Source organism: Brienomyrus brachyistius, chromosome 7 (assembly GCF_023856365.1).
Source record: "Brienomyrus brachyistius isolate T26 chromosome 7, BBRACH_0.4, whole genome shotgun sequence".
Lineage (NCBI taxonomy): Eukaryota > Metazoa > Chordata > Actinopteri > Osteoglossiformes > Mormyridae > Brienomyrus > Brienomyrus brachyistius.
The window spans coordinates 19,105,746-19,119,842 of record NC_064539.1 but is presented as its reverse complement, the minus strand read 5'-3'; the positions used below and the strand labels follow the sequence as shown (position 1 = coordinate 19,119,842).

Here is a 14,097-nt window from a genome sequence, read left to right as displayed (position 1 = left end):
GTGTGAAGAGTCCATTTTCCTTTTGGACTATTTTTGTCAGGCATCTTCAGGAAAGACCTTCACGAGCATCCATTTTTGACGAGGCTCATCTCCTCATATTCATCTAAGATAGGTTGCCTTTTTTAAGGGTTCCAGTCAAATGCTTTCCACTTCCAGGATGCACGTGAAAGGAGTGTCACAGAACATAGCTGGGTTTGCAGGGGGAACGAAATGTCGCTTTGCAAACTCCCATCAAACACATGCATTGATACCCCATTTGCTGAAACATCTACAGATTGTAGGGATATTTGGCTGTTGGAGAAACAGAAGACTTAGGAGATTGAGTGTTCAGTCAAAATAAACCATTAAAGCATGCACTTGAAGAAACGCCGAATGGGGGGCAGCGCATATTGTCTGAAATGATGCAGGGAGGGGAGGTCTGTCTTTATCACTATAGCAGACGTTGTGATGGACGTCGACGCCACTAGAGAAGGTCCCGCTGTCGATTATCAGGAGAAACTCCCTGCGTGTGCTTTCTCCTCGTCAGTGCTCACTGGTTGGCCAAATAATTTCACATTTTTTCCGTGGTTCCCCAGCCCTGATTCTGTCATCATATTTTAGGGTTAAAAATAAAACGCTATAATTATTTCTGTAGTCTCAAGCTACTGTAGAATATTTTTGGTGAAAAACACGCAGCACACTTCTGGCTCTGGTAGGACATGTTACTCATTAAATTGTTTCTCATTTAGGATAGTGAAAGTCTGTTTTAATAAGTAAATCGGTAAATGTACAAAGAGACCTGTCGTACCTCCCTCTGGTACGCCTATTAAAATCACCCTTATATTAAGGAAACAGTTTCATCGTAACACCACAGCACTTATATTAAAGATAAAAATACAACATATATATTTCCTGTTTTAGAGCTGCCATTTTCCTTTTGAAATACCATGTAACCTCTAAGCTCCCGATGAATGTGTTGAGAAACATGGCAATTGCGTTTACAAAAGGTGCAGTTCGACAGACCCGACCTTGGCAAAACAACAGCTGTCTTACTGCAACTTCTACAAAAGATGCAATTCACTATTAACATTGTCGCGCTCATCAATACGACTCTGAGGCAGAAGAATGACTCTGATAATTAAGTTTTGTCTATTTTGAGGGGAATATTACAGACAAAGGTCATTGTTTGTTTTTAATGAAAGGATGGTAAACGTAACACTGCACTGCATGTTTGCAGCCCAAGAGAAATAGACTTTTGAGTAGCATTGTTTTACACAAAACACTGTCCTTACGCCAGGAGTACTTACTCTGTATAATATAAGCAGAGGATAACATCACTCTCAGTAATTAGGAAGGGCTAAATAGTTTTAAATGGTACTAACTGTTTCAAGAAAAAGACTCTAATCCCCTTAGCAGCGTGTGGGCAAAGGATTATCAAACAGCTGTCGATCTTTATTTAGTGCTAAATGCACATATCCATTCAGTATTCAGTAAGGCAGGAAATGCTTCCAATTAATTGCGCATAAATTTCAGGGTTAAATTTGTGATGTCCTACTTGTGTTCGGAATGAAATCACGCCAAATCGATGACATGATGTCCGAACGATTTCCATAAACTCCATACAAAGCGTTGAAAGTAGCCCCTTATGTACATAATACATGTACATAATGCATAACTATGAAACATTTAATCAACGCTAATTATTAATAAAAAGGATTTTTTTTTTCATTTTCAGACAGCTGATTGAAGACGTATATCAACGCATCTTCTTTAATCAATGGAAGATTGCGGATTGATTGTGATCAGCGTGTGGTATTTAAAAGTAATAATAATAAATGATTTAATTTAATAATTGTTTTCGCATAAGGAAACTTCCGTAAAGCCTGTTACAGAATGATTCAGGGATGGGAACCCTAATTGTTCCATAGAGGCCTATGCGTGTTATATAACATGGACATTTAGTTTAATGAAATCTCAATCTGAATGTTAATTGAATGTGGCTTTTCTAAAAATTCCCTTTCTATATATGGAGACTTTAAAATGTGATTCTTACGTTTATTGAGTAGGGCTGTATTTCACATTTACGTAGCCCATGTTAAACCAACTAACTTAACAGGGTAGTAAATCAAAATAATTAAAATGTATACCATAACATTGTGTTCAATATTGTTTTCTAAATGTGACATATGACAGTTGCTTTGTTTGTAAAATAATTTTAGTGGTAAATGTTATGTCGGTATGTCATTTTACACTTTTGTTGCCGTACTATTAATCTTGCAGTAGTGAATTTGTACTGAAATTTTAATCTGTTGCTCCCTCCCGCCCCCCCAAACCCCCGCGCTTTTTAATGTCCAAGAGCATGACATCTGGATGAGGAACAGATTATTTAAGACTGATATAAGGATGTTCATTTAACTCTGCTCAGAGTTATAAGAAATTGTAGGGTGGAGTTTAAAAAGAGCTCAGTGGGACTGACGTCATATGGACAATAGGTCTCAGATGGGCCCCTTTATAAAGCCCACAAGACAACGTCTCTGCTACGGTTCAGGTCAAAGACGTGTATAATCAGAAGTCGAATTAAACACCAGTCAACGAACGTCAATGAGGTTTCTCGATTCGCCGTCAGCAGGAATGGAAGACCGTCTTTCGCCTTCCGGAGGTTTGGTTCGCAGCCCCGGACACGCATCTCGAATCCATAGTATCGAAGCGATTTTGGGGTTTAAGGATGAGAACATTTTCCATCAGCCGATTTCATCGAATGTCCCGGCAAGATTCACGAAAGACACTGAGCGCAGAAGGAAATGCAAGGTGGTCCCCGCCCTGAGGAAGGGTCAAGGCTCCGAGGGCTTTCAAAGTAAGTGTGTTTAGAGATTAATAAATAAAAGGCAATAGCAACACTTAGAGATGGGGAATAACGTGGATTCTTATTTCTCACCTTTGATTTCTAATTTTTATGTATTTCAAGACTAACATTTCTGTCAAAGGCGGAAAATCCAGTTTCTGCAACTAGTTGAAATATGACCATACCGTTTATTGCACAGCCTATACAGTCTTTAAAATATTTCCTGTCCTTGTTTTCTAAAGTTTTTGAATTATGTGTATTCCAGGTGCGTGTTGCGCAAGCAGTTCTGGAGCAAGTGCCGATTTACCTGAAAGGGAATGTAAATTTTCCGGTGATGACAACCCAAAGAAGAAACACAGACGCAACAGAACTACATTTACTACTTTTCAACTTCACGAACTAGAGAGAGCCTTCGAGAAGTCGCACTACCCCGACATTTACAGCAGAGAGGAACTGGCGCTCAAGGTCAATCTGCCGGAGGTCCGTGTTCAGGTGCGGTTCGTTAAAGCGTCGATACCCATTACGCCTTTTCCAGCTATGCTGCAGATTTTGGTATCTTAGTTTGTATTTTTAAGGGAAATATAGAGAAAGTAAAAAAAGCAAATGAAAGAATTTAATATTATGACTTGATATTATATCAGATCGGAATAGTTTTCATGCCCCCGCAACTCTGTCAAGGATACAATTTGTTTTGCATTTATTAAACAATGTGAGCTGCATCTAAACTCATTATCACATGCAATAGCTAGGAAATACACGTAAGAGCAAACACCAGACCTGTTCTGGTGAATTCTCAGTGTTAATACTCTTGTCTAATCTATGTGGATCATGCATCCCAAAAACAAAATAGCATCAGAACATGGGCGTCGTAACTCCGAATATTTTAACCCAGACGCCAATCTTCCTTCAAAACAAACTAGTCAAACCCCAGGTAAACTTGACTACATTAGTCAAGCCCTGATCTTTTCAAAAGCTAGAAACTCCCCCCGATAACAGAATGTTATCTTTCAAACCACAGCAACTAAGTATTGGATGGCGCGTTAAAAACATTTTTTTGGAGTTGAGTAATGCTAACATGAATTGTTGTTTGTTTTTTCTAATATCATTTGTAATAGATAATAAAAACTCTTTATGACACAAGGTAGACTTCGGCAATTTTCTTTTAAAACAATTTAAAATGGAGTCTTTAGCTTGTATGTGATGCAGAAGTGTATTGATTTTTTGAAAGGCGCCCACAGCTCAGGCTTATCTGCACAGATTTGTTAGCCCACGTGTTATGCAGAATACATAAGGAGAATACACAGAGAACTATGTGTCTTTCATATGCTAAGACTAAAATTAATCTATTTTTTCCCTTTTGTTTAGATTTTTTAAATATTTAAAACTTTTGTAACTGGTACAGTACCATTAAATATCCACTGGTTTATTTCCATGTGATCTCCACGAAAATCAATGCTTGCACGTCTGCTTGTCCAGTTCATTGTGACTGGAAATTGATGCAGATGACAGCAGTAAATGAAAGTCTGTTAGATAATAATAATTTTAAAAACTCTTACTTTATATGAGGACATACTTACTGTATTGAATAAAATACTTATTCTGATATATTATATATCAGTATTAATAGCATACAGCATACATACAATAGCATACATGTGCACAATAATTATATCATAAGAACCTGTAGCATCTCTAGGAGAAGGAATTCATGGTAATTTAGTAACCGAGTTACTACCTTGTAAGCAATTGTAACTGCAGATAAGTGTAAATAAAAATATGGTTGTGAGGTTTACCCACTGACCTTGTGCTGAATCAGTGGGTGATTGAGTGAATTGATTGGATGCTATAATTAATTAATGGATGCCAGTATTTACATTTTTATATAAAAATTACGAACTATGGTAAATTACAAGTCATGAAGTTGCGTTTTTTTTTTTGTTTATCATTTTGAAAATAACATTCTGAAATTATGTGTAAAAGCATATTCAAGCATATCCGTTTAACAAAAAATTGTCTTTGTATATTGAAATACACTGATACAGGATATCTTCATGCTCTAACTGCTTACATATGCTGACAGATGTTTATATATTGCACTAAAACATGTGTGAAGAGCATCGTGACAGATTTAATAGGAAAACGTGATTGCAGGTGTGGTTTCAGAACCGAAGAGCCAAGTGGAGAAGGCAGGAGAAGCTGGACGTTGGCTCCATGCGGTTTCCAGACTCCCCCATGCTGACCTTTAGCAGATCTCCACAGCCGGCGCTCAGCTCGCCGGGCCTGCATCTCGAACCTTGGCTCAGCCCTGGTGTTTCCACCTCCACCACTCTGCAGTCCCTTTCAAACTTCATCACGCCGTCCCATGGGCTGCCCAACAATTACACCACACCTCCTTACTTAAATTCTTCTTCTGTCGGACACAGTTTATCACATATAGGTACCATGTGCCTGCCTCCCTCCTACCAATGTGCAGGATTTATGGACAAGTTTTCCATGGAGGAGGCAGATCCCCGCAATTCCAGCATTGCCTCACTGAGGATGAAGGCAAAGGAGCACATTCAGTCAATAGGAAAGACGTGGTAGCATCATACAGGCATCTTGCTGTGGCTGTCCACTATTGATAGCTGACTGTAAACAAAACCACTACATCAATGTTTCCCAACCCAGTCTTTGGGGTCCCCAGACAGTCTGGATGTCCCCGAGGACTAAGGACAGCCTGAAGGTCCCTGAGGACCGAGTAACAGCCTGGAGGTCCCCAATGACTGAGTTACAGCCTGGAGGTCCCCAATGACTGAGTTACAGCCTGGAGGTCCCCAATGACTGAGTAACAGCCTGGAGGTCCCCAATGACTGAGTTACAGCCTGGAGGTCCCCAATGACTGAGTAACAGCCTGGAGGTCCCCAATGACTGAGTTACAGCCTGGAGGTCCCCAATGACTGAGTTACAGCCTGGAGGTCCCCAATGACTGAGTTACAGCCTGGAGGTCCCCAATGAATGAGTTACAGCCTGGAGGTCCCCGAGGACCGAGAACAGCCTGAAGGTCCCCGAGGACTGAGTTACAGCCTGGAGGTCCCCAATTACTGAGTTACAGCCTGGAGGTCCCCGAGGACCGAGAACAGCCTGGGGATCCCCGAGGACCGAGAACAGCCTGGGGATCCCCGAGGACCGAGAACAGCCTAGGGGTCCTCGAGGACTGAGTTACAGCCTGGAGGTCCCCAATTACTGAGTTACAGCCTGGAGGTCCCCGAGGACCGAGGACAGTCTGGAGGTCCCCAAGGACCGGTTTTGGAAACACTGCTCTACATTGTTAAATTTCATCATTTGATCTTAATGGATTATTTTTGTGGCGTGAAATATTTTGTATGGAGAAAATGTTCTTTTCTAGAATATGTCTTTTTGAGAAATAATATTTATATATATAAATATATGATGTATATTAAATTGGAGCTTTGTCACACGCAAGTTTTGTTGTTTGCTGATCATAATAACGTTCATTTTAAACAAGGTGGAATGATGAAAAAATAGGAATTCCATAAACGTCTGTGTGGAATGGCATGTTTCAGTATTAGCGTACGCAGAATATAGCCATTGTGTTATCAGATACTGCGTTATTTTCATATTACAGCCCGTAGATGGGAAAAATGTGAACAACCTTAAATTAATTACCCTTTGGGTCTTTTGAATAACTAATGCATCTGTATGCACAAATAGAATTTGACACAAGTTTTTAGACTAACATCACCTGTTTGGGTAACATTGTGTATAATTATTTTGTAAATGCACAATAATAGGTTGCCATTAAAAACGTTATTGAAATGGCTGTCTTCACTTTTTAACATTTTCTTAGGATTTATGCCGTCCCTAAAAATAATATGCAAAGAGTGCATAAAAATATACCTGAATATAAATGACAATAAGGAATAATAGCCACAGATGGGATATTTGAATTAATAGGAGGTCTGGAGGTGTAAATGGGGGGATGATTAATCTATGGAGATCAAACATTGCTTGTTTCTAGGTTTTCTGAATCTGTGACAGAACAGGTGATTACTGGCCAGGAGGAATTGATGGTCTTTCGACACATTTAGATATTCTGGAGTTATGCAGATTCTCAGGGAAAGAGAACATGCAACTGATCATTTTTCCTGCAGATACGATGGCATGGTGTAGTTTGCTGTTGAGTAAGTAAGGAGTTAATGATTTTCAATTTTTCTTTCAATTAAGACTCTATAGCAGTGTTTCTCAATCCAGTCCTTGGGTCCTGCAGACAGTGCAAGTTTCACAAAAATGTGAACTGTCTGGCAGATATCGGGGAGGGAGCAAAAACGTGAACTGTCTGGCAGATATCGGGGAGGGAGCAAAAACGTGAACTGTCTGGCAGATATCGGGGAGGGAGCAAAAACGTGAACTGTCTGGCAGATATCGGGGAGGGAGCAAAAACGTGAACTGTCTGGCAGATATCGGGGAGGGAGCAAAAACGTGAACTGTCTGGCAGATATCGGGGAGGGAGCAAAAATGTGGACCATCTGTGAGTCCCCGAGGACCAGGTTTGGAAACACTGCTCTATAGAATTGTAAATGAATAGGTTAGTCAACGCTATGGTTTTTTTTGGACGATGGTGGTCCCCAGTACAAGTTTCTAGAAGTCAATTATCATTTCTGTTGTTTTTATCTTCATTTGATGAAGATACAAGACGATACACTCTCCTTCCTTTTGCATTTCGAGAAACAGCGGTGGAGTAGTTGGAGTATTGACAGTGAAGGTACATGTGTAAGGTAGAGGAAAGACCTTCCTGAGGCGTGACAAGAAGAATGTTTAAGTGTGGCAGGCAAGGAGACAGTAGTCACTTCAGGGCAGTTGTCTACCATCCTGTCTATTTACATGTGGAGAGAAGCATCCAAAGGGTTTCAGCCGCAACCCTTCGGAATTCCTGGTGGCCTCCTTGAGGCCGACGATGAAAATAACGTTTTACATTTCGGCCTACTTGGTGCTGATCGCCACCTGCTGGTGACTATCAATTTCAATTATAAATCACTAGCGTGGTTAGTGTTGTATTTACACGGTCTGGTGTAGAAATCACTAAATCACATTTAATTAAAATAAACACTTCAAACGTAAATGTAAATTCTTATTCTCTTTTATTTAAATAATATTCTCCTTTGATAATTAAAACAGGTGTACAGGTTACCTGTTTGTAAAAACTGTAAAATGTAACTGCAAAGCATTGGGTAAATTACTTATCAATTTTCAGAATTGTCTTTTGCTTCAATCATCTGCTGTAAGATGAAATACATCTGCCCGCCCCCCTCCCCCCAACAGAACAACTGGCCCCAGTCTGCCTTCCCATTTCAAATGGGAACCTACATTGCCACGCACACCGATATTTACAATACTTAACACCTAACACTACACGTGACATTACATACGACACATGTCACCTCAAATACATAATAATTACTGTGAACTATTTACATTAATTACAGGATTGGCTCCGGTCCAACATGCACAGTACGAATGGCATATAAATTATAATAAACACTAAAACAACTTAATGATACAGTAATTTTTCTGTATTAAGACGGCCAAAACAGAATAAAAAAATATCGCCCACCCAAATATATGGACTATGTTCATTACTGATGGTTTTTTTTTTACTCTCTTACAAGTGGAGGTCCATTTGTGTCATTTTCTGCCATCTGCTGGTAGCTTTTTTCATTACTTTCAGAATTTGTATGCAAATTTGCCCACGCGCAGGATGTTATTTTTGTCGGCAACCCCTGCAGTTCGGACTAGGTAATCCACCTGAAGCTAAGCAGGTTTGGGCCTGGCCAATAGGAAAGCTGGGTTGCTGCTGGGAGAGGTGTTTGTATGGCCAACAGGTTCTGTGGTCTGTGTGGATCCCAGTGCCCAAGTGCAGTGATGGGGACACCATGCTGTAAAAATGGTGCCATCCTTCGGCTGAGACCTAAAACCAAGGTCCTGATTGTCTGAGGTCACAAAAGATCCCTGCGTGTCTTTTGAAAGAGTAGGGATGGTACCACAATATCTGCTAAAATTGCAAACTGTGCCCTATTAAATCTGACTTCCTAATCATCCTCTATATCTATATATAACTGGTGGATTCTCTTCTCCCCCTTCACCACTGGCTGCCATTGCATTGTCCAGGTGGAAGCTACACAGTGATGATGGTTGAAGTTGCTTCTTGAAAAGTGCTATATAAATGTAACATTCATTTATTTTAAGCCCCGTTTGTATTACTGACAGATTGTGTTGTTGCACATAAGCAGCGATAACACGAGCCAATATTTCTTATGAGTGATGGGTAATTGTGTTAGGATACAAACAGCTGTGGTTAAGACTCATTCACTTCACAGCATCTTCAGCAATTAGAACAACCAAATAAAATTCCTAACCAATGTGGATTTGCTCAGTAAATTATGTGTAGCCTTACCATTTATACAGCTAGTAAATGTAGTATTAGTGCCAGGTTTTAACTCTGATCTTATCCTGTAACCACGGGGGCACCTTGTTACCTGTAGCTGGGCTACAGGCTACATTCCTGTTACATCTGCCTCGTTTCCTATGTTCCTATGTCATAATGAAACACAGACAGAATAGTTGGAGATCAGAACACTATTTATAAAGTTTTATTTATTAACATACAATATTAGCGAAATTTTAAATTAAGGTATATATACTCATAAAAATCTATTTCCCATACAATCATTTCAAAAGTTTTTGTTTTATTGAATGTTCAACACAATTGTGTTATGAAACATTAAAATGACAGTGGAACACAATACCGAATAAGTTACAAAACACGGAAAACAATTTTCAGAAGATAATTTCATTATATAAATCTGGTAAAGCTTTTACAATAAATTTTACTCAAACATTACATAAATATATTAAACGTCACACAAATACCTACAAATATAAAGCATATTCCATCCAAATGTACAACTATTACGTATTACTCCGAGAGAAATGCTTCAACAACGTTTGAAACATGTTAATCAGACAGATGTCCTCAAGGGTCGCTGTTGTCCTTCATTGTCAAAGTCTGCAACAAGATTTGCGCCACCTAGAGGACAAAATAGCAGCAATATGTATGCAAATTACCCAAATAATGAGTAAGCATGCCAAATTTGTCCATGTCCATGTGATTAAAAATGTCCTGTTTTTTTTTCTTGGATGCACTTCCTGAATCCACACTCTCTGGATCGTTTTGCAAACATGGATGCTGTTGTAAACTGATGCCCAGTCATTTTGCGCAAACTCCCATTAAATGAGTATTTATTTGTGAATATACTGGCAAAACATGACTTAGAATGTTGCATTTTGCTGCAAATCCCAGGACTGACCCCATATCACTGCACTCTGTTCTTGTTCCTTTGGCTGTACAAACACTTGAGCTATAAAAATATAGTAAATTTGATTTAGTGTCTGTTTATTTCTCTGGGCATATAATAAAGTATGTTTGTATATTAAGTGCCATACTAAATCCAGTATATTCAAGCAAAACCTAGTGCATGGAGTGTTAGTTCAACAGTTACAAATGGTTACATGTCTTTGGAATTCTGAAATGTTACCAGCCTCAACTTGATTAATAAGCACTAACCTCTTTCAGGTTCCTATCCTGCTCATTCTCTCATTGAGTCTTTTTTCCAAAATCATCGCCCAAGGTGGCGGAATCTCATTTGGTTTCTCCAGTGCCAGTAGGGCCCGGAAGACAGCTGTAAGAGCCTGGGATGGTTGCAGGTTTCCCGTCGGCCTCTTATCTTTTTCTGCAGACTGCGGGTATTGATTATTAGACATTCCACCGTCCTCTGAGCCAAATCTGCCATCTGTGCTTTTTTTCCCCATGAGATGACCTGCGAACAGTCACCATGGCACAGAAGTAAAGTAACATGCAAAGCATCCTATGAACAGCTATTCTGAAGGTGTATGCTTTAACAAAAACACCCATCCATGCTGTCTGCATATTCTCTCCCTGTGCACACCCCCACGGTGACAGTAGCACGTGTCTAGGCTAGTATTTATGAAACAACGTTTGATGTTTTAGCCTCTGCGTTTGTTCACAGTCCTGGGTAACTTTCTTAATCACCGTCTTTTCAAAGTCTTAAAAAACATGCTTTCAAATGTTTGAGGACAAATTTAATTGAATGAGACATATTGCAAATGATTGGTCCTAAATTTGACAAAAGTTTGCAATTAAATAATAATGAGTCATGTAAGATTCAAGTGTTTGGATCACAATTTTCCCTACTAGTGTGATGTTGAAAACGTTGATTAATAGGAGGGAAGTTCAGCAATCACGGCGAAAAGGGTTTTAAGTGTCCCTGCCTTTCAATTATGGCAATTACATCTTAGTCAGAGTTACTTGGCTATTAGAATGATACCCTTTAGTGGATATAATAATGCAGTTAAAGAGCCCTAGCAAATATCCGGGAAATGTCTTATGAACAGCTTAAATCATTTTTCATTTAATTGCCGAATACTTTTATGAAACCAGCATAAAAATTGTCATACATGCTGCTCGCTAATTGTGCTGTACGAATATAAATCTTTATAACAACGATTTCTCTTAAACACGCACTGAAAAGAAGATACGAAAAAAGCAATACGCAAAGCAGTGCTATATTTTACGACGATTTCCCGGTATAACTGCTATAATCATTCATTTAAAAAGAGACCGACAAGATTTCAATGAATTGTTACACAGTCGTAGATTCATGGTAAATCTGCAATAATAAACACCGATTTGCATAATAGAATGAGTCGAAAATACGGTGGTATATTGGCTCATGTTTTCAAATTTCACGTTATATTTAACTTGATCTATTACTTTAAAGAAATGATTTTATAATTACTAGTTTGCATGCTTAGTATTGGTAGTTAAGTATGTAAACAGGACTTGTTAATTATCTACAATGACGGCCGTTAGTGGTTTTATTTAGATTAACTGACTAAAAAAACTTACTGACATAAAGAAAAGCAATGATTAAAATGTCCAATTCGAATAGATGGACCTGAATATCCCTTACCACAGTTCCATTACAAAGCTCACATTTAGACTACACCGTTTAACAAAGTTGTCTTGAAGATTAACTACTGATGTTATAAAATTATAACAACTCAGTAGACACTGTGATTTTTAAGTGCGTTGTAGAATGATTTCTTTCAGGTTCCTTTCAGCTTTGGATGTAAAATTGGTAATAACACCAGCATCTGATACAGTATAAAACTATCTTTAATTATTCTGGATGATTGCTATTTATTGAAATGTAGTAATTAAATACGAATTTATTAATTCATAAACCACACAACGCGAAAGTGGAGTCTTACCTACTGCCCAGTGATTTCCTCTGGGGTTAATTTTTCCAAGGGATCCAACATTTTCGGACAAAACTTGCGTCGTACATCCGACGAAAACTAAAACAAAAAGAGAAAAACAAGAAGTGTATCTCCACACTAGAAATTCCGTCTTCATGGTACGAGTCCTTGAACGTTCAGAAGTCCGATTTCCTGTCTTCATCGATGCTGCCTACCATATATGTTGTTCTTACTAATGCCCTTTAATCTCCTGTCAATTTATAAGATATCGTGATGAAGCTTAAAAAAGCAACTCAAGTACCATGGCGTGCGTCCAAAACTTTTTATGTCAGGTATAGAATGATATCATGGTATATATTTCCACTTCAAAGTCTTTTACGTCACGGACCTTTTAAAATACAGCTTGTTTTGGTAAATGAAAAAAATCTAAGTGACAGATCTGGAAAGACCTGATATTATCTCGAGGGGTGGATATTGTTTGTGGAGTACATGAGCGAGACGTGTCAGCGTTTTTTAATTAATACCAATGGCCTACTTCCCGACAAACATTCTGTATTTAGGGGTGTTAACAGATAGTCGATTCCCCTACAAACATTTCCTACAATAAATTAGTAAGTGTGGCGTTTGCATGTTCTCTCTGGTGTCATCATTGCGCGCATTGCTTCCGGGATCAGCTCCATACCGTCTTGACCCTGCAAAGGATGAGCAGGTATAGAAAACGGATGGATATTTACGTTTTTTCACTTTCAGGAAGGAACAAAGTGATGGAAATTCTATTACTCTAACAAGCAGTAACTGTCACCAAAATGCGAAACAACTAAACACTTAATTTTCAAACAGATACTTTATTTTCAATGTCATTTTTAATCATTTCAACAACCCATAATGACACTTGATCCATTACTGCAGCCCAGTCTCTCTCCACTCATTTGTGTCTAAAACCATTAATTCCTTCTTGGGATCCATAAGGTACTCAAGTCACACCTGGAAACATCTGGTGTGCCCCTTGGACCCCTGCTCTTCTTGCTGTATTAATTCTCTGTGTCCAGCTTCTAAAGCTCAAGTCAACTTTATCAGTTATCACAACATCTCCGTACCGCCTCCATCATCAATGCCGTCTCCTTCAAGGTCCACCAGAAACCTAGATGCACTTGCATTCATTTCACATCCTTGGTGCTTTGCTGGCTTTCAGAGTTACTAACAGGGCAGCACCTACTAACACTGAGCAACTCATCAAGAACTCATTATACTGTAAGTCTCACTCTCAACATTTCTCATGTGTAGTTTCTCAAACAAGCTACCCACCCACACAAAGTCAGTTGAGTCTCTCTAAACCTTTGAGAAATGGTTGACATACCACGCATCTTTTCTGGGACCACCTCAAATAGTTCTTCATTGTCACCCATCCCTTGGTTATGGTCTCTTGACAATACCCGATGGTCTTGTATTTTGCGTTCGTTTAGCAGAAACCTAGTCCTCCTGGTGTCTGATCCGTGAAGGGCTGCTGTTGGGTTGTTACAATGTTTTGTAATGCATGGAAAAGCTCTTGCTCCAGTGCTAACTTGGACTGACCCCTCATTGAAAGGACCGCTTGGCTGCTTATGGTGTATTTGCCTTGCTGTGCTATCACTTTCGATAAATTCTCTGCAGGTTAGGCCACTGAGCTTGGGACCTGATAGTCGTTGGCTGAAATCTTGTGGTTGCCATGGTGATTTCATCATTGGGCCCTTGAGAAAGGCCCCAAAGACAATGTCTTCAGGGACTGCCTGAGCCTACTTTCTCAAGTATTTGTCGCTTTATATAAAAATGTCCGGTAAACAAATAAAATGAGAATAGAGAAACTGTCAACAATAATGATATATGTCTAATGGATATTATTAAACCGCAACACTGACTTTCACCTTCAGTTGCATAACAGATACACAGGGTTGTAAAATGAA

General features: G+C 39.1%; 1 protein-coding gene and 1 long non-coding RNA gene across 12 annotated transcripts; one reads left to right on the top strand and one right to left on the bottom strand.

Annotated features, from left to right (window-relative positions):
- Positions 1 to 2,477: 2,477 nt before the first annotated feature.
- On the top strand, positions 2,478 to 6,539 carry rx3 (retinal homeobox gene 3). Of its 11 annotated transcripts, none has more exons than XM_049019599.1 (5): positions 2,478 to 2,833; positions 3,087 to 3,313; positions 4,973 to 5,601; positions 5,689 to 5,775; positions 5,834 to 6,539. In XM_049019599.1, the coding sequence occupies exons 1-3, from the start codon at positions 2,581 to 2,583 to the stop codon at positions 5,402 to 5,404; spliced, it is 912 nt and encodes a 303-aa protein (XP_048875556.1). In that variant the 5' UTR covers positions 2,478 to 2,580; the 3' UTR covers positions 5,405 to 5,601; positions 5,689 to 5,775; positions 5,834 to 6,539. The 11 variants fall into 11 exon arrangements, with proteins under 11 accessions (XP_048875556.1, XP_048875561.1, XP_048875560.1 ...); XM_049019604.1 differs by lacking the exon at positions 5,689 to 5,775 and adding an exon at positions 5,776 to 5,804 and having other exon boundaries at positions 4,973 to 5,688; positions 5,920 to 6,539; XM_049019603.1 differs by having other exon boundaries at positions 4,973 to 5,746; positions 5,834 to 5,919; positions 6,033 to 6,539.
- Positions 6,540 to 9,551: 3,012 nt separating this feature from the next.
- On the bottom strand, positions 9,552 to 12,635 carry LOC125746045 (uncharacterized). The gene is made up of 3 exons (XR_007398828.1): positions 12,170 to 12,635; positions 10,443 to 10,695; positions 9,552 to 9,905 (listed from the first exon to the last, which is right to left on the bottom strand). It is a non-coding gene; the product is annotated as an uncharacterized LOC125746045 (long non-coding RNA).
- Positions 12,636 to 14,097: the final 1,462 nt, after the last annotated feature.

What these genes read in the sequence shown, in the direction of transcription:
- rx3 (XM_049019599.1), top strand. Translation starts at nt 2,581, where the DNA reads ATGAGGTTTCTCGATTCGCCGTCAGCAGGAATGGAAGACCGTCTTTCG. An exon ending in AGGCTCCGAGGGCTTTCAAA is followed by an intron (nt 2,834 to 3,086) that starts GTAAGTGTGTTT and finishes TGTGTATTCCAG; the next exon opens with GTGCGTGTTGCGCAAGCAGT. An exon ending in TGCCGGAGGTCCGTGTTCAG is followed by an intron (nt 3,314 to 4,972) that starts GTGCGGTTCGTT and finishes ACGTGATTGCAG; the next exon opens with GTGTGGTTTCAGAACCGAAG.